Source organism: Mandrillus leucophaeus, unplaced genomic scaffold (genome assembly GCF_000951045.1).
Source record: "Mandrillus leucophaeus isolate KB7577 unplaced genomic scaffold, Mleu.le_1.0 Scaffold23, whole genome shotgun sequence".
In the NCBI taxonomy this organism is placed as follows: Eukaryota; Metazoa; Chordata; class Mammalia; order Primates; family Cercopithecidae; genus Mandrillus; species Mandrillus leucophaeus.
In genome coordinates, this window is record NW_012102365.1 from 4,021,139 (window position 1) to 4,041,931 (window position 20,793).

Sequence of the window (20,793 nt, forward strand, 5' to 3'; positions counted from 1 at the left end):
CCGCCTCGACTTCCCAAAGTGCTGGGATTACAGGTGTGAGCCATTGCGCCTGGCCAGAGAATTTTAAAAAAGTGAACACATCTTTGTAAACGCCCCCAGGATAAGAAAAATGAACATTACCAGAACTCTAAAATCCCCTATTGTGTCCCTTCCAGTCACTACCTCCAACCCTTTATCTGTTGTTACTCGTCCCCACTCCCCGTCAAAAGTAACTTCTTCCTCCTGCCTGGGCGACATAGTGAAACTCTGTCTCTACAAATACAGAAAAATTAGCCAAGTGTGGTGGTGAGCACCTGTAGTCCCAGCTACTCAGGAGGCAGAGGTGGATTGCTTGAGCCGGAGAGGTGGAGGTTGCAGTGAGCCGAGATTGTGCCACTGCATTCCAGCCTAGGTAACAGAGTGAGACCCTATCACAAAATTAAAAAAAAAAAAAAAAAGTTACTTCATCCTGATGTCTAGCACCATCAATCACTTTTGCCTGTTTTTATACTTTGCATAAATAAAATCATACAGTATCTTCTCTTAGGTCAGGTTTCTTTTTCATTCATTATGATGTTTTTGAGATTCATTCGTGCTGTTTTAAATAGCAATAGTTCATTCTCATTACTGTATAATTTTTTTTTTTTTTGAGACAGGGTCTCACTGTGTTGTCCAGGCTGGAGTGCAGTGGTACAATCTTGACTCACTGCAACCTCCACCCCCCTGGCTCAAGCGATCCTCCTGCTTCAGCCTCTTGGCCTGATTACTGTGTAATATAATATTTCATTGTTTGACTACACCACACTTTGTATACTCTACTACTGATAGACATTTGGCTTGTTTACAGTTTGGGGCTTTTATGAATACTTCTGCTAGGAACATTCTTACAGGTGCCTTTTGGTATACATCTCACCGTATCCGTTTCTGTTGGACATGTTCCTAGGTGTGAGACTGATGGATTTTAGAGAAGGCATATGTTCAGCTTTAGTGATACTATCAAACAGTTTTCTGTAGTGGTTTTACCAGTTTACACTCTCACGAGTAATGAGCGAAAGTTTCAGCTGTGCCATGTTCTCATCTGCACTTGATATAACTCATTGTATTTTGATTTCTGCCCTTATTGCTCTGCTGAAACTGCTCTTACCAAGATAAATCTGACATTTTTTATCCTCATGTTACTTGTCCGTTTTGCAGTATTGATAATCTTAATTACTCCCTCATTGAAACTTCCTATTCCTTTAGATACTGTGATACCAGCCTTTCCTGTCTTTCTCCTACCACTGTAGTCTCTTCTCCTCAATTTACTTCTCAGCTCTTTGTTCTCTCTCTATCACTTAAATGCAAAGGTTCCCCAAGTGTTCCCCTTTATTTTCACTCTAATACATACTCCTTGGGTGATTTTTAAATCTTCTTTAATGGGTTCATCTACCACCTACATGAGGAAGGTGTCCAAATGTATATCTGGCCCAAATTTCTTTTCTGAGTGCCAGACCTGCTTATACAGCTTTCTATTGAAATGTTCTACTTGGATTTCCAAAGATACTTTAAACATATACCTATTTAAATTATTCTACAATTTATTCATTCAACTGTTTGATGTACATGTAGGTTGTTTCTTGTTGTTGCTATTTTTTCTCCTTTATAACATTTGTTCATTTTCCTTTATTTCCTGTTTTAGTGAATAGTGCCACATCCACCCAGTTGCCCAAGCCAGCAACTTGAGAATTACTCTTTACGACTATACCTTACCAACCCTCATCATGAGCCCACCCTTCCCCTACATCCCATTTACTTAGTCACAAATCCTAATAGCTTTAACTCCTAATTTTTTTTCCTCTGTCCCATAGACTTTATCCCATGAGACCCTTTTGATTATCAATATCAGTACCATTTATTGAATACTGGCTGTGCGCTTTTAGTATACATCAAATAATTTAACCCACAATAACTCTGTGAGGATGATAGTTTTTTTTTTTTTTTTTGAGACGGAGTCTCGCTGCGTCGCCCAGGCTGGAGTGCAGTGGCCGGATCTCAGCTCACTGCAAGCTCCGCCTCCCGGGTTCACGCCATTCTCCTGCCTCAGCCTCCCGCGTAGCTGGGACTACAGGCGCTCGCCACCACGCCCGGCTAATTTTTTGTATTTTTTAGTAGAGATGGGGTTTCACTGGGTTAGCCAGGATGGTCTCGATCTCCTGACCTCATGATCTGCCCGTCTCGGCCTCCCAAAGTGCTGGGATTACAGGCTTGAGCCACCGCGCCCGGCGGATGATAGTTTTATCCCAATTTTACATATGAGAAAATTGAGGCTCAGAAACACTGTCTTATATAAGGTTACACAGCTGCTAAATGGTAGAGAGGGTGAGGCAGGATTGGAATTCAAGACTGTGTGACTTCAAAGCCTGTACCCTTAACCATTATCCCCTGCTGGACCACAGTTATCACTCTGAACAACAGCGTCTTTTTTGGTCTCCCGGGCTACAATCATGCTTTCTCTAATTGATGTCACTCCTTTATTTTAAATCCTTCTATGACTCCTGCTTGCTAAGAACTTGATAAAGTCTAAGTTCTTAGCATGGAATAATATCCCTCCATGTCTGGTCCTTACTGTTCTTTTCAGTTTTACCTCTCTCCTCTTTGCCTCTATGCTCCAGCTATGCTGAACCACATGCAACAACTCAGGTGTATTGCAGTCACTTTTATACTTTTGTGCCTTTCTAATTACTTCCTTTTCTTCTTTGCCTGGCTAACTCATTTGTCCTTCAAGACTCCATTTAGATCCCCCAGACATTCTATTAAGAAACATTTCCTAACTGACTCTTAAACCATTTTGGTGCACGTCCTCTGTGCTCTCAGAATACCCTGTGCTCTAGCATAGCACTAGCACATATTTTTATCATTGTAATTATCACACCTTGAACAAACTGATTGTTCTCTTTTTGCCTCCTGATTAGAATGACAGCTCCCTGAGGACCAGTGCTAGTTTTTAATCTTTCTTTGTTTCTTTTTTTTTTTTTGTAACCACAGTGCCTAGCACATGGAAGCATTCCTCAAATATTTGTTGGCTAACTAAAATGCTAGGAATTCAACAATGTAAATTGAGCATAAAAGTACCTGTTCTTGTACGCATGATTTTTATTATCTCCAGAAGATTTTGTTTTTTATTTTGATTTGGAGGTGTAGATAATTGAAGCAATAACAATTTATTCTACATAGTAGCTTATACCCTGCAGTCTTTATATGACTGACACAAAACTGGATTTGCCTTCCCTATGTCGAGTTAGTAGAAATTCTAGCACAGACTCAGAATGGCTCGTAGAATCCCTGGAAGGAACTTGGCAGCTTCAGCTTACCTAGGGAGATTCTCTTAAAATAATGGAAAACATGGAGTCCTCTATGGTAGAAATATCTACTCCAAAGTGGTAAAAAGTGGTAGTAGTTCTGGATTGCGTGGTGTAAACCAAGGTTCTCAGAGGTTTCATGAAACTCAGTTGATGCTTTTAAAGTCTTCCTTTGCCTTTGAAAATACAGCAACTTTTTTTAAACTTTCTTTAGTCTAAATGAAAGACTAAGGAGAAAACACCCAGGTCACCCCTTTCTGACAGGGCTTAAACAAGTATGTGCTTATTTTTATACTTTAGAACAATTTAATACTATGTAGCATTTATTTATGTATATTAATTTTCTGGTTTAATTGTGGTGGGAGTGTAAAAGAAAACTAGTCCTCTTACGTTTATTGTCTGTTGTAATGATTATATAATAGTCAAAGTAGTATATAATCAATTTAAATATGTGATGTTCAAGCCCATTCCTTCAATAGGGCAAATGGTATGGTCACCATATGCTCTGCCCTTGTTGGTAGAGGGTGAGGAGGGGGACACCTTACTCCTTTTTTCTAAATACCACTATCTCTGGGTGCGGGGGCTGACACCTGTAATCTCAGCACTTTGGGAGGCTGAGGTGGGCAGATCACTTGAGATCAGGAGTTTGAGACCAGCCTGGCCAACATGGTGAAACCCCATCTCTACTAAACATACAAAAAAATAAGCCAGCCATGATGGTGGTCGCCTGTAATCCCAGCTACTCGGGAGGCTGAGGCAGGAGAATTGCTTGAACCCGGGAGGTGGAGGTTGCAGAGAACCAAGATTGCATCACTAAACTCCGACCTGGGCCACAGAGCGAGATCCTATCTAAATAAATAAATAAAATGCCACTAAAGTTCAATTTTAAATCTTTGGACAAGGGAAGAGGAGGGATTAGGAGGAGGCAAGAAAGGGGCTCCTGAGGTGCTAGTAATGTTATAATTCTTGTATGTTCACATTGATATTTTATTGATCTTTATACTTACATTTTATGTACTTTTTGATATGTATCTTATATTCCACTAACATGTTTTAAACATTTCTAGAAATTTAGAAATTTCTGTCTTTAAACATTTCTCAAAGGGATCTATGAACAATGTTAATGGTGAGGTTCTTTTCCAGTGCCCTTATTTTGCATGGTCCACCATGGGTTGAGGAGCCCTAGCCTAGTGGTGTGCTGATTCTAAGTGGAGTGGGAGAACAGTGAAGGACAACACTGGCGTGGGCAAGAGTAGTTCGGGAAAACAAAATATTTATTCATTCAGTAAACTGGGCACAAGCCATGTACTGAATACTGTGCTGATACAGAAAACTTTGGCCAGGCACAGTGGCTCATGCCTATAATCCCAGCACTTCGGGAGGCCGAGCCGGCCGGATCACCTGAGGTCAGGAGTTGGAGACCAGCCTGACCAACATGGTGAAACCCCATCTCTACTTAAAATACAAAAATTATCTGGGCATGGTGGCACGCACCTGTAATCCCAGCTACTCGGGAGGTGGAGGCAGGAGAATCACTTGAACCAGGGAGGCGGAGGTTGCAGTGGGCTGAGATCGAGATTGTACCATTGCACTCCAGCCTGGGTGACAAGAGTGAAACTCTGACTCAAAAAAAAAGAAAAAAAAAAGAGTTTGAGACCAGCCTGGCCAACATGTTTGGCAAAACCCCATCTCTAGTAAAAATACAAAAATTAGCCAGGTGTGGTGGCAAGGGCCTGTAATCCCAGCTACATGGGAGGCTGAGTCAGGAGAATTGCTTGAATCCGCGAGGCGGAGGTTGTAGTGAGCTGAGATTGTGCCAGTGCACTCTAGCTAGGGCGACAGAGCAAGACTCCTTCTCAAAAAAAGAAAAGAAAAAACTTGAAGGTGACCAAAGGTCAGGGTTGGAGAAGAAAATAAAATGTGGATGCTGTCAATTGATTCTGGTTGTAGCTATCTACTAGTCTTTATAGAATAATATAAATAACCAAAGCTTACTTAGCTTTTGCTGTTTACTAATGTATTTACATGTATTAACTCATTGTATCTTCACAGTAACACTATGAAGTAGGCAGTACTACCAATATCTCATTTTATAGATGAGGAAACTGAGGTACAGATTTCCTAAAGTCACTCAGCCAGGAAGTAGTGGAGCTAATATTCAGCCCAAATGTCGGGGTCCCTTTTTGTCTGCTCAAAATCACTATGCTTTGTGAAATTAGTGCAAAGACTATCAAAGGAAATACAGGTTGATCTGGAGGCACTATTTGAAGATAGTCAGTGATCCAGCTTCCAGTACCCTGTTGTTTATGTGTTTTGGAGCTCTGTGTGAATGCCTTTTCTCCTTTTTACAGACGTGGCTGGATTCCGCCAAAGAAATAAAAAAGCAGGTTCGTGGTAAGTGGATATAGCTCTTTTTATAGTTCTTTCTTTCTTTTAGTAGGTCAGAGGATTTCCAGCCATTTCTGGCTGTGAGTCAGTCACTTTAGAATCCTGACTACTGCAGATTGCTTTGAAATTGAGATAAAGCCTTCTCCTGGAAGGAGGAGATTCCATAATAGAAAAATATAGCAGAGGTGGATACTGTTGAGATGTAGGTCAGATTTTGTTGATTTTTTTTTACAACTGGGCAAAGTTGGGGAAGATAGGAAGAGTTGAGAGTAACAGAAGGTGGAAAAGAACAAAGATGAGAAAAGAAAAAGGATATGGGAGTCAGTTCTCAAAGTGGTAGTGACTGAAACTGCAGTTGCCTTCTAGGAGTTTGCTGCCATGTCCTATTCCTTTTAAATTGTTCTGAACTATTGCATTATAAATTTTATGTTTTCCTCTTTATGGTTGTTTTCATCCCTTTTAACAGTCCTCTTCTAAACTGTAGTATAAAGGACTGTGGAAGAAAAAAAGAATGGAAGGACAAGAATTGCTTGCCACTGACCCTTCTGACATATTGGCTTTGCTCCTACCTCTAACTCTAATGTATAGTCCCGCTTTACACCCTGATCCGCCTGGTGTCCTGGGATAAATATTTCTGGATTGAAAAAAGTATAGATTAGTATTTTGCAGTCCCAGGCCCAATGGCTAATTAAAACTGCCTGTCCTTTTAGTTTAGTTTTGAAGAAACTTCCAGGAAGTGCAATAGTTATTTATCATGATTAGTAAGTTTTAACACTCACCTGAAAACAAACTTTGCTTTTCATTTGTTTCTTAGAAGAAAACACTTTTGTTATGGTGAAATGTTTTTCTTTAGACCTTGTTTGTAATTGTTTAGTTTTCTTAAGTGAAGAAACAAAATACTCTTTTGGACTGATAACTCTATATTTGCTTTCCACCTATAAAAAGCTTGTTTTAAAATGCAAGTCAGAGCAAACAAATATTCAGAATATTTGAGACACCACAAGAAAAATGTAACTCCTTGCTCCTTTCAATGAAAATACTTTTAATATGAAATATTAGGAACATATGATTATACAAGAAGATTCTTTAGGAGAAAAAGTTAACAGAGTTTATGATGAGTAAAAAAGAATATCTAGTGGATTATCTTCCTGGGTATTTAAAAAAAAAAAATCTTGCTAAGAAAAGGAACCTTAATATTTTTCAGTTAAAAAAAAATTACACCATCCTGGCCAACATGGTGAAACCCTGTCTCTACTAAAAATACAAAAATTAGCTGGATATGGTGGCACATGGGAGACTGAGGCAGGAGAGTTGCTTGAACCAGGGAGTCGGAGGCTGCAGTGAGCCGAGATCGTGCCACTGTACTCCAGCCTGGAGACTCCATCTCAAAAAAAAAAAATTACGGAATAATAAAAACACTTTCTTCAACATGGGGGAAAAAAACCCCAAAAAACAATAACAAAAAAACACCATGTCCCTTACAAAAACTTTAATAGAGAATCAAATTGTAAACATTTTTTTAAGACAAAGGGAAGAATGACATTTATTGCAAAGGTGGGGGTTTAAGTTTTTTTTTGTTTGTTTTGTTTCTGTTTTTTGTTTGTTTGTTTTGAGACGGAGTTTTGCTCTTGTTGCCCAGGCTGGAGTACAGTGGTGTGATTTCGGCTCACTGCAACCTCCACCTCCCAGGTTCAAACGATTCTTCTGCCTCAGCCTCCCAAGTAGCTGGGATTACAGGCATGTGCCACCATGCCTGGCTAATTTTGTATTATTTTTAGTAGAGACAGGGTTTTGCCATGTTGGCCAGGATGGTTTGGAACCCCTGACCTCAGGTGATCCACCCCCCTTGGCCTCCCAAAGTGCTGGGATTACAGGCGTGAGCCACCATGCCCAGCCCTTAAGTTTTTTTTTTTTTTTTAAATCACGCAGGTAATATATACCCATTGTAAGAAATTTAAACATTATAGGAAATTATCATGAAGAATGTAAGAGTCCTCTAAATCCTGTCCTCTGGATACAATCACTGTTAAACTGATATAATCTGCAATATTTTTTTTCTAGGCACATATAAATTTTGCATTTTAAAAACACAAGTATATGGCCGGTTGCGGTAGCTCACGCCTATAATCCCAGCACTTTGGGGGCCAAAGCAGGCGGATCACCTGAGGTCAGGAGTTCAAGAGCAGCTTGGCCAACATGGTGAAACCCCATGTCTACTTAAAATGCAAAAATTAGCTGAGTGTGGTGGCAGGCGCCTGTAATCCCAGCTACTTGGGAGGCTGAGGCAGGAGAATGGCATGAACCTGGGACGCGGAGCTTGCAGTGAGCCAAGATCGCGCCACTGCACTCCAGCCTGGGCGACCAAGCGAATTTGTCTCAAAAAAAAGAAAAAAAAAATTGTTATAGATACTCAACAATAAATTTTTTTCCGTATTTCAAAAAATACAGAGAATAGAAGAATGACATTTATCTATTGCAGAATTAACATTTTTTATTAAAAATAGAAAGTACAGGTAAGATTTGTCTGTTTTCCTCTCAGTCCCATCTCCTTCTCTCCCTATCCATAGAAATCTATTGTTATGAATTTGAGGTGATACCTTTCAATCCATTATATATATATATATTTTTTCATATATCCATACTTACATACCTGTAGTATCGCTTTGTCTATTTTTTTTTTTAATCTCCCTCAGACCCAGCCTTACCCGTTTGGACCTTTTTCTGAGGTTTGTCAATCTCTTCTTCCTCCTAGCTTAATTTTTAGCTTGGATTATTCTCTTGGTTCTGGATAAGAAAGATCACCCTTCCTGGATGGGCGTGGTGGCTCATGCCTGTAATCCCAGCACTTTGGGAGGCCAAGAAGGGTGGATCACGAGGTCAGGAGTTTGAGACCAGCCTGGCCAACATAGTGAAACCCCGTCTCTACTAAAAATACAAAAAATTAACCGGGCGTGGTGGCACATGCCTGTAATCCTAGCTACTCAGGAGGCTGAGGCAGGAGAATCACTTGAACCCGGGAGGCGGAGGTTGCAGTGAGCCAAGATGATGCCATTGCACTCCAGCCCGAGAGACAGTGCAAGACTCCATCTCAAAAAAAAAAAAAAGAAAGATCACTCTTCCTGTCTGGAATAGTACAGAGCGAAAACAAGAAATCCGTATACCTTCTATATATATTGTAAGTTACTGATACATAATTTCTACAAATTATGTCTTAAAATATAACCCATGTCTTTTCCTTCCTTCTCTTCTTTCCCTGCAGAGGTCACCACTGTCCAGAATTTTGTGTTAATGATTCCTTTGAATTTTTCGAAATGCTTTTTATTATCTATGAATGTATATCTAAAAATATGTTTTGTTTTATCTTTTTGAACATTGTATAAATTAAATTATGTAACAGGTAATCATGTGCATTTTCCTTTCCTTACTCAGAGTAATTTTTGTAATTCCTCCCTGTTGAAAAAGAAAATTTGCCGGGCGCAGTGGCTCACACCTGTAATCCCAGCACTTTGGGAAGCCAAGGCGGGCGGATCACCTGAGGTCGGGAGTTTGAGACCAGCCTGACCAATATGGTGAAACCCCGTCTCTACCAAAAATACAAAATTAGCAAGGTGTGGTGGCATGCGCCTGTAATCCCAGCTACTGGGGTGGCTGAGGGAGGAGAACTGCTTGAATCTGAGAGGTGGAGGTTGCAGTGAGCTGAGATCACACCATTGCACTCCAGCCTGGGCAACAAGAGCAAGACTCCATTTCAAAAAAAGAAAAAAAGAAAAGAAAAAGAAAATTTAACAAGCAATTTTTTTTTTTTTTTTGGAGACAAAGCCTGGCTCTGTTGCCCCGGCTGGAGTGCCGTGGCGTGATCATGGCTCACTGCAACCTCTACCTCCCAGGCTCAAACCGTCCTCCCACCTAAGCCTCTTGAGTAGTTGGGAATACAGGCACGTGCCACCAGGCCTAGCTTTTTTTTTTTTTTTTTTTTTTTTTTGTAGATACTGGGTTTCACCATATTGCCCAGGCTGGTCTCCAACTCATGAGCTCAAGCGATCCACCTGCCTCAGCCTCCCAAAATGCTGGGATTACAAGCGTGAGCCACTGCACCTAGCCAATAATTCTTAATTTTTACTGTGAACGATATGAGTGACATCCTTATTTCTTCTTTTGCATTCCATTTCATGTTTTGAATGCTGACCTTTTTCCCCACTAAACTGATTTCACAACAGATCATGATCCACAGTGTAAAAAATACTGATTTAGGAAATGTGCTTGGAAGAAACAATTGCTAGATTATAGGTTATGTTTATTTTCATCTTTACAATAAGATATTGCCAAATTGTTCTCTTTTAAATTGTTTGTGACAGTTTATACATCCCCACCAATATTATGTAGGAGTTCTTGATTTCCTGTGTCCTTAGAAGGCAGCAATTTTTTTTTTTTGAGACAGAGCCTTGCTCTGATGCCAGGCTGGAGTGCAGTGGCATGATCTCGGCTCACCGCAAACTCCACCTCCCAGGTTCAAGTGATTCTCCTGCCTCAGCATCTTGAGTAGCTGGGAATACAGTCATGCGCCACCATGCCCAGCTAATTTTTGTATTTTTTAGTAGAGACAGGGTTTCACCATGTTGGCCAGGATGGTCTTGATCTCTTGACCTCATGATCCACCCACCTCGGCCTCTCAAAATGCTGGGATTACAGGCATGAGCCACCGTGCCCAGCCGGCAGTTTTTTTCAGTTACTAATTTTAAAACATTTTTTGACATAATTTCAGACTTTCAAAAGTGTTGAAAGAATGGTATAGAGTTTGTGGGGCCAGGTGCAGTGGCTCATGCCTGTAATCCCAGCATTTTGGGAGGCCGAGGCAGGCAGATCGCCTGAGGTCAGGAGTTCGAGACCGGCCTGACCAACATGGAGAAACCCCATCTCTACTAAAAATACAAAATTAGCTGGGCATGGTGGCGCATGCCTATAATCCCAGTTCCTCAGGAGGCTGAGACAGAAGAATCTCTTGAACCCGAGAGATGGAGGTTGTGGTAAGCCAAGATTACGGCACTGCACTCCAGCCTGGGCGACAAGAGCGAAACTCCGTCTCAAAAAAAAAGAAAAAGAAAAAGAGAAATGTTTGAATAATTTGAAGTACTTCCAATAATTAGAAACTTAGGTATAAACATAAAATTATTTTGTGTTTATTTTTATAGGTGTCCCTTGGAATTTTACATTTAATGTAAAGTTTTATCCACCTGACCCAGCACAGTTAACAGAAGACATAACAAGGTAAATAAGTAATAGTTAAACATGTAATTTTTCATATAGTAATGTATATGATGAGATAGTAATTCTTACCACCATAAGCTCTGCTAATTCCCTATTCAGAACGGAAGAAAAATAATGATATTAAGCAGCGTAAGATTGAAAGTTTCTGGTCACTTCAAGGCAGGCATGCAAATAAGTGAACCTAAAAGCCTTAAGTATCTGTGACCTGTATCACAAATATCAGCAAATTGGCAGGGGAACTGGCCTTGCTTATTTATCATGGATATGCCGAGCTGTGGACAGGGCTCCTACCAGCACCCTCCAAAGGGCAAGACACAAATGTCATGGTAAAATGGCTCTACTGTTTTTTTTTTTTTGTTTATTTTTTGGGGTCTCTTTTCATACTCCTTTCCCACCATGTTCCTTCTTTTTGTTGTTGTTTTTTGTTTTTTGAGATGGAGTCTCACTCTTCTCTCCCAGTCTGGAGTGCAATGGCGCGATTCTGGCTCACTGCAACCTCAGCCTCCTGGGTTCGAGCGATTCTTTTACCTCAGCCTCCCGAGTAGCTGGGATTACAGACATGCGCCACCATGCCCTGCTAATTTATTTTTTATTTTTTGTATTTTTTGTATTTTTAGTAGAGGCGGGTTCTCACCATGTTGGCCAGGCTGGTCTCAAACTCCTAACCTCAGGTGATCCGCCCACCTCGGCCTCCCAAAGTGCTGGTATTACAGGCTTGAGCCACCACACCCTTCTTATAGGTATCAAAAAAACTGAAAGTCTGAGTGTTATTATTTCTTCCTATCTCCCTTTTAAAATGTTTGATGAAGTACTTGATGCCCTGAACTGAATCTTCCTTGGAGCCCACCTAATTTATGAAATCTTGTACTCTTTAAAAACAGCCTACTGGCTGGGCGTGGTGGCTCAAGCCTGTAATCCCAGCACTTTGGGAGGCCGAGACGAGTGGATCACGAGGTCAGGAGATCGAGACCATCCTGGCTAACATGGTGAAACCCCATCTCTACTAAAAAGACAAAAAACTAGCCGGGCGAGGTGGCGGGCGCCTGTAGTCCCAGCTACTTGGGAGGCTGAGGCAGGAGAATGGCGTAAACCCGGGAGGCGGAGCTTGCAGTGAGCTGAGATCCGGCCACTGCACTCCAGCCTGGGTGACAGAGCCAGACTCCGTCTCAAAAAAAAAAAAAAAAACACAGCCTACTGATGTCTTAAGAAAATGGCTTTTATTGGATTCTATAAAAATATTAACTAAAAAGGAAAAATAGAAAATCAATATATTATAAAGTACTACTGTGCATATTTATATTCATGACGTCTTGCGTAGGGTCTTATCCATAGTAGATGCTTGGCAAATGTCTGTTAAATTAAACTGTTGGTTGTTGAGTAACTGCTTTCTATTTCTGATTTTGCTGCCAACTGTCTGATTCCAGGCAGATTTAGTCTTTAGGCCTAGATAGTTTCCATACTCTCAAATAAGAGAATAGACTAACCTCTTTAAAAATCTGATTATTAAGTTCTATACAAAGTCAATACCATTTTTTTCTTATTATTTGTCGTCTAGTCATCCTCAGTACATTCTTGAAGTTGAGATGCCAGATCTCTGCCTTAAAAAATTCCTTTGGTTATTTCTTTTTCACAATAGTATTTGTCTTTTGGAGTTGCTACTTAATCGTCTTTCTTCATCTAGGCTTATGTATAAAACAAAACACATTTCTAAAAATCTTTCCTAATTATTTACATTTTAGAGGAGTTTTAAAATTTTTGTGCCTTGTTTGGCATTGTTCTGACATTTAAAAAAACATGTATGTTGTGACTAATTAGAGCAAAATGTTACTTACTATCTTATAATAGAAGCAAAGATATGATTCTAATTAATTTAGGAATTGTCAATTTAATAATACTTTCCTGTTTGGTAAAACAGTCTGAATTGGTCAACTCAGTCAATTAGAACACGTGGTAAGGAAGTCAGGGCCATAGGTGGCGAACGTTACACTGACAGAGAGAAAAGTGTCTGAACGTGGTAAGGCACTCAGTTGGTTTGTTGGACTGAACTGTTTTAACTGCGAACTGTGCAGTTCCCAACAGTGTAGCACACAGATGGAATTAGTCTTACAAGGTGGCTAATAGTATGTAGAAGGCTGCATGCGACTTAACTTATCTTGGAGAGAAGATACACCAGAATGTTTATATCCTAGTGAAAATATGTCAGTAATGTCATCTTTATATATGAAGGACTATGTCTGCACACTTGGCATAGCAATGTGACAGAAAAGAAAGGGCCTGGTTTTGGAGCCAGTCTTTATTACTACCTGACACTGAGCACGCTAAGCTTCTGAGCTGCTTCCTCATCTATAATCTGGCAATGATACCCACCTCACAAGTTGTGTGTGTGTGTGTGTGTGTGTGTGTGTGAGATTAGGTGAGATAATTTATGTATATGTGGTACTTAGTATACTTAAAAAAATATATTAGTTTCATTACTTCCTTTAGACTTCCCCAGCTTTTCCTCTTTCTAAACATGTGTCCAATATAGTTACAGTATTTTTTTAAGTTTTAATATGGAAAAATTTCAAACACACAGAAAGAGAAAAATAATAGTGCAATGAACTACCATATACCCACTACCTAGATCGAACAGTTATTAATATTATCTCATATTTACTTAATCGCTTTCTTTTCTTCTGTCTCCTTATTTTTTCTCTCTCTCCCTTTCTCTTTCTCCTCTTTTCTCCTTTTTCTTTCTCTATATTTTGTTGTTGTTGTTGCTGACATAACATTTTTTCTCTTTTGCTGTAGATATTATTTATGTCTTCAGCTTCGGCAGGACATAGTTGCAGGACGGCTGCCCTGTTCCTTTGCAACCTTAGCATTATTAGGTTCTTACACCATCCAGTCTGAACTGGGAGACTATGACCCAGAACTCCATGGCGTGGATTATGTCAGTGATTTTAAACTGGCTCCAAATCAGACCAAGGAACTTGAAGAGAAGGTCATGGAACTGCATAAGTCATACAGGTGAGTATGTCTACAGGGTTTGTTTGGTGTTTGTTTTGGCAATGAGTTTAAACACTTAACATGGTATTGGTTCAGTGTTTGCCTAAGAGGGAGCATGGTGCCACAGAAAGAGTCCGTGTGAACTCAGTTTCCTCCACTGTTTGACTTTGGGCAGGTTACTTAACCTCTCTTAATCTAAACTTTCAGATTTCTCATCAGATTAATGGTCATTGCGTTGTAGGATGAAAACTAAATGAAGTAATATATGTAAAGCACTTAGCACAGTGGCTGGTTCAGTGCTCAGCAAATGGCAGCTATTATTATTTTTGTTTCCTTATCTTTTATTTTTTATCAGATTTAAAGCTCATTATGCTGCATTAGGTACCTTGAGATCCTTAGAGCAGGGGTTTTTAATTTGAGATTTTTATACACGGATAGATTTCAGAGGGCCCATGAAACTCTTGGAAGTATTTTTAAAAGTCTTTATTCACCGACTATACTGCTTTTATACATGAAAATGATTGGCAGTGTTGGGCGTTATCAAGTGATCAAGAGCAAGAGTTTACAGTCAGTCTGAGCTGGGTTGAAATCTTGACCTTGGTTCCAACCTTGTGAGCTTAGGTCTTTCAATTATAACTTCTCTGAGCCTCAGGTTTCTTATATTTCTGATGGAGATTATCACCTCAGAGAAAATAGGGGGATTGCTAGGTTTAGAAAAGGTATTGTGGGCTGGGCGTGATGGCTCACACCTGAAATCCTAGCACTTTAGGAGGCCGAAGCAGGAGGATCACTTGAACCCAAGTGTTTGAGACCAGCTGGGCAACATAGCAAGACCTCATCTCTACAAATAATTTAAAAATTAGCCAGGCATGATGGTGCACACCTGTGGCAAGTAGCTGAGGTGGAAGGATAGCCTGGGAGGTCAAGGCTGCAGTGAGCTGACATCACACCATTGAAAGGTAATGTGTGTAAAATACTGAATACAATGTCACGATGTCTTTCACATGGTAAAAAATTCAGTAAATATTAGCTAATATTAAAGTGCCAGAATAATTTGTGTTTCTTCCTACACATACATTCATTGTTACTTGAGTGACTTGCTATAGCTTAGTTCTATAAACTGCCTTAGCATATTAATGTGAAAGTCTGACCTTGGCCTTGAGTTAGTACCCTGAGTTATGTTAGCATGAGTTAGGTTACAAAGCTTCAAAGGATCACACTGCTCAAAGAGAAATCCAAAGAGTGGTGTCGGTAGGCTTGCCATGGTAGTAAAAAATATTCTTTCCAGCCTTTGAGCCATTTTGTTCTCCTAAATAGGATTGCATGGATTGGGATGCTTCAAATGAGAGAGTTGTAACTTAAGGTGTCCCAATTCTAGGTGTGTTATTGCCTCTGTAGGTTCAGGTTCCTCAGTCATGAGGACCATACTAAGGACTTTAAAGTCTGCAACCCACATAGCAGGAGTCTTATAAGAGTTACCCATCTCTCTCAGGGTCACACTATTTCCAAAGAGAACTGCACGTTTGCTTTTTAAGTTTGGACTTATTCCAGTACCAATGTCTGTAATCACTAAATACACCACTTTCAACTTGTTGATGATTATAACTTAAGCATGTTACATTGTCTTTGAATACATTTTTATTGTTTTTATTTTTCATTTTTATTTTTATTTTTGAGACGGAATCTCAGTCTGTTGGCAAGGCTGGAGTGCGGTGGCACGATCTTGGCTCACTGCAACCTCCACCTCCCGGGTTCAAGCAGTTCTCTGCCTCAGCCTCCGAGTAGCTGGGATTACAGGTGCCCACCATCACTCCTGGCTAATTTTTTGTGTTTTTAGTAGAGATGGGGTTTCACCATCTTGGCCAGGCGGGTCTTGAACTCTTGACCTCGTGATCCACCTGCCTCGGCCTCCCGAAGTGCTAGAATTACAGCACTTTTATTTATATTCTGGTTATGATTCTCAACATTTATATATATAAAGATATATGGATATATAAAAAATCTATGCGTATATACATAGAAAAGCAAGTACTGGAAAGAAAATAATTAGAATGTCAATACTGTGGGGAAGTATTTTTATTATCTAATAATTTAAAAATATTTTTTATTAATTATAATATAACTTTGGGCATCAGTAAAATAGTAAAAGAAAATATTTACTGCTGCCATAGAGCTGAAGCGCAGAAAATGATGATGTCAGATTATGATTGAGACTTGAAATCTGTCTCTGATTTTTTTTTTTAAAGAGATAGAGTCTCACTCTCGCCTAGAGTGGAGTGCAGTGGTGTGATCATAGCTCACTGCGGCTTTCAGTTTCCTAGGCTCAAGTGATCATCTCACCTCAGCCTTCTGAGTAGCTAGGACTATAGGTGTGTGCTAACATGTCCAGCTAATTTTTAAATTTTTTTATAGAGCTGGTAGTCTCACCATGTGGTCCAGGCTGGTCTCAAACTCCCAGCCTCAAGACTTCCAAGGTGCTAGGACTACAGACATGAGCCTCTGCGCCCGGCCTAATGAGTCTTTTAATGGTTATCTGATCATAATAGAATCTCAGGTTTGAGAGGACTTATAGTCTCTCATCTAATGCTTGATTCTTCTTTATAAAATTGTTACATAATCATCATAATAAGTAGCCAGTTATTGTGCATCTATTCTTACGTGCCAGATACTATGATAAGCGCTTTATGTACAGCATCACGTTTAATCTTTATAACCACCCTTTGAGTTAGGACAACGGTTCTCAAAGGGTGGTCTATAGACCCTGGAGATCTTCAAGATTCTTTCAAGGGGTCCATGAGGTCAAAATTATTTTTGTAATAATGCTAAGATGTTATTTGCCTTCCTCACTGTGTTGAAGTGGGTGGGGCACAAATCAAGGCAGTTGCGGCAAACTGTACCAATAGTCATTATATTGTTCTCCAGCATGCACTTGCAGTTAAAAGAAAGCCAGCTTACCTTAGAATTTTCCTAATGAAGCAGCAAAAAGTATGAATTTTATTAAGTCTTGAATACATTTCTATTTAATATTCTGTGTGATTAGATAGGAAGTACACACAAAGCATTTCTGCTGCATACTGAAGCACGACAGTTGTCTCAAGGAAAAGCACTTATGCAATTGAGTTGTGAGCTGAATTGGCCATCTTTTTTTTTTTTTTTTTTTTTTCTTTTTTGAGATGGAGTCTCACTCTGTAGCCTAGGCTGGAGTGCAGTGGCCGGATCTCAGCTCACTACAAGCTCTGCCTCCCGGGTTCACGCCATTCTCCTGCCTCAGCCTCCCACGTAGCTGGGACTACAAGCACCCATCACCATGCCCGGCTAATTTTTTGTATGTTTAGTAGAGATGGGGTTTCACCATGTTAGCCAGGATGGTCTTGATCTCCTGACCTTGTGATCCGCCTGCCTCGGCCTCCCAAAGTGCTGGGATTACAGGCGTGAGCCACCACTCCCGGTGGCCATCTTTTCTGTGAAACACCATGTTTTCTTGAAAAAATGACAAACTATGATTATTCGGACTTGGTTATTTGATATACATATTCTCAAAAATGAAATGAGCTACTACTTTTAGGAAAGCAACTGACAGTATTTGTTGCTAATGACAAAATTGAAGCATTCCGGTAAAAATTACAATTTTGGAAAACTTTTATATATCCCCATGATCTTGACAGCTTTTAAAGACTTTTCTGCTAAGGTCGGTGGTAATTTTAATGAATGTGATTTTTTTATACACATATTGTATCAAGGTTTGGAAGATTTTCCTAACTTGGTGAACAAGTATTTTTCAGATTAGAAATGCACAATGTTAAATCATGCACAGGTAAAAGATTCAAAATGCAAGATAGACCAATGGATTTTAATGTAACAGTACAAAGAGTTCATTGATAAATTTCTACATTTCACATTGAAAATTATCTTTAAGAAACTGCCGTTGATAAGTTTTAGTGTAATACCAGAAAAGAATATTTTAGGCCAGGCCTAGTGGCTCATGCCTGTAATCCCAGCACTTTGGGAGGCTGAGGCAGGCGGATCACAAGGTCTGGAGTTCGAGACCAGCCTGGCCAATATGACAAAACCCCGTCTCTACTGAAAATACAAAAATTAGCTGGGCATGGTGGCGAGCACCTGTAATCCCAGCTACTTGGGAGGCTGAGGCAGGGGAATCACTTTAACCTGGGAGGCGATGGTTGCAGTGAGCTGAGATCGTGCCATTGCACTCTAGCCTGAGTGACAAGAGCAAGAGTCTGTCTCAAAAAAAAAAAGAATATTTTAAATTCATAGTCACCCCTTTTCCAACTACATGTCTGTGTGAGATCAGATTTCTTCACATACTGCCAAATCAATATATTGCAACAGATTGAATGCAGAAGCAATTGGGAGAATTCAGCTGTCTTCTATGCCAGACATTGAAGAGATTTGTGAGTATGTAAAGCAAAGTTACCTTTTCATTACTTTTTCAGAAAATATTGGTATTTTTCAGAAATTATGTTATTTATGTTAAAAAAATAATGGGATTACTGTTATTTTATTTTATTTTGAGATGGAGTTTCACTCTTTTTGCCCAGGCTGGAGTGCAATGGTGTGATCTCGACTCACTGCAATCTCCGCCTCCTGGGTTCAAATGATTCTCGTGCCTCAGCCTCCCGAGTAGCTGGGATTACAAGTGCCTGCCACCACGCTTGGCTAATTTTTGTATTTTTAGCAGAGACAGGGTTTCACCATGTTGGCCAGGCTGGTCCTCAACTCCTGACCTCAAGTGATCTGCCTGCCTTGGCCTACCAAAGTGCTGGTATTACAGAGGTGAGCCACCGTGCTTGGCTAGATAACTGTTACTTTTTAGAAATTTAATAAGCATTTTAAATTTTCCTTAGTTAAAACAATTTTAATATAGTGAATACTAATAGCTATAAGCCACATAAAGAAAAGCTCTTGGCCAGGTGCAGTGGCTCATGTCTGTAATCCCAACACTTTGGGAAGCCAAGGCGGCCAGATCACCTGAGGTCGGGAATTCAAGACCAGCCTGACCAATATGGAGAAACCCCGTCTCTACTAAAAACACAAAATCAGCTGGGCATGGTGGCACATGCCTATAATCCCAGCTCTTCAGGAGGCTGAGGCAGAAGTATCACTTGAACCCGGCAGGTGGAGGTTGCGGTGAGCCAAGATAGCGCCATTGCACTCCAGCCTTGGCAACAAAAGCGAAACTCCATCTCAAAAAAAAAGAAAGAAAAGCTCTTTAGGGTCCTCAATAATTTCTACAATAATTGTTAAGAGAATAAAGAGGTCCTGAGATCAAAAAAGTTTGAGAACCACTGAGTTAGGGCAATAGGGCACCATAGTTAAAAGCTTGAGCTCTGGAGTCAGCCTTTCTTTAAATTCAGACTCCATTCCTTGTTAGCTGTGTGCCTCTCGGTGAGTTACTTAAGTTCTCTAAGCTTTGGTTTTTTCATCTGAAAAATAAGGGCAATAATGTGAATTTTCTAATTGTTAAATCAGAAAATTTATATAAAGTGATTAGTACAATGACAGTATATAGTGAGAGTTCAAATATCTGCTAGGATAATAGTAATTCTCGGCCGGGCGCCATGGCTCACACCTGTATCGCAGCACTTTGGGAGGCCAAGGCAGGTGGATCACGAGGTCAAGAGATTGAGACCATCCTAGCCAACATGGTGAAACCCCATCTCTACTAAAAATAGAAAAATTAGCTGGGCGTGGTGGCGTGCACCTGTAGCCCCAGCTACTCTGGAGGCTGAGGCAGGAGAATCGCTTGAACCCAGGAGGTGGAGGTTGCAATGAGCTGAGATCGTGCCACTGCGCTCTAGCCTGGGTGACAAAGTGAGACTCCATCTAAAAAATAATAATAAATAAATAAATAAAAATTCTTATCCTCACTTTACAAGTGACGAATGTATGTGTCTTGGTTTGGAGAACTAGTTTTAAACCTTTATCAGAATTTAAACCCAGTTAGGTGAAACAATCTCAAGGGACAAATGGCTATAGTTCAGTTGACGTTCTGTTAGGGATGTGGTAGAAATTGAGCAATAATGGATCACCATGACCAGAACATTTAGGAGTTTGTCATCTTGGAATTTACTTGCTCCTTTTTGGAAAGATTTGCAACCCTCACAAACCCAAAGAAACAATTTAATTATGTCCAACAACATGGGATTTTAACTAATCCAAAGAAACTTCCTGCTGATGCATATGCATTTTACTATGCATTGGAAAGTGCAGTACAAGCACTTCTCAAATAGAAGACAGCCTGCGTAAATGGAATCCTTAGTAGTGGCCCTGTGCCCAGACTGGGATTTTAAAGCTATAATTAACACTTTAAATTTACACTAGCAAATCAAGCTTTAAAATTAATCGCCCTCCATTTATGGGTATTAGGAAGGTATGTAAACTTGTCTATTGTCCCCCACGTAATTATTTGAAATCACAATCCTTAATTAGGAGATATAGCAAACATTATTAAAAGGCGGTCACATAACACTGGTACTCACTGAATAGCTCTATCCTGATCCCACTTGCTCGAAATAAATGCAGGGAAAGTTTATTGTAACTTCTGTTTTTAATGAGCAAGAGTTAACCAGTGCCAGAGCTTCCTCGTTAGGTACTTTTGTAAGCTCAGTACTTGCAAGTAGTAAATTATTAGGTGGTACTGAATAAATTCAAGACAGTACTTTTAATGGTTTAGAGGTGTCTAATCTCCTCCCAGCTGGTTTGTTATGACTTTCAAAGGTCTTGGAAATTTTAGGGAAAACCTTGATCATTAAAATTTAAGGCAAAAAGTAATTTATTTTGTGATATTAATTTTTCAAATATACGTGTTGTGTTA

At 39.9% G+C, this 20,793-nt stretch overlaps 1 protein-coding gene across 2 annotated transcripts in view; it reads left to right on the forward strand.

Annotated features, from left to right (window-relative positions):
• Positions 1-20,793, forward strand: part of LOC105540955 (protein 4.1) — a 151,740-nt gene that overhangs the window by 25,471 nt on the left and 105,476 nt on the right. For both annotated transcript variants that reach the window (XM_011981742.1, XM_011981743.1), the window contains exons 4-6: positions 5,669-5,711; positions 10,895-10,970; positions 13,761-13,979. In XM_011981742.1, the coding sequence (XP_011837132.1) occupies positions 5,669-5,711; positions 10,895-10,970; positions 13,761-13,979 (338 nt within the window). The remainder of the gene's footprint in view (positions 1-5,668; positions 5,712-10,894; positions 10,971-13,760; positions 13,980-20,793) is intronic.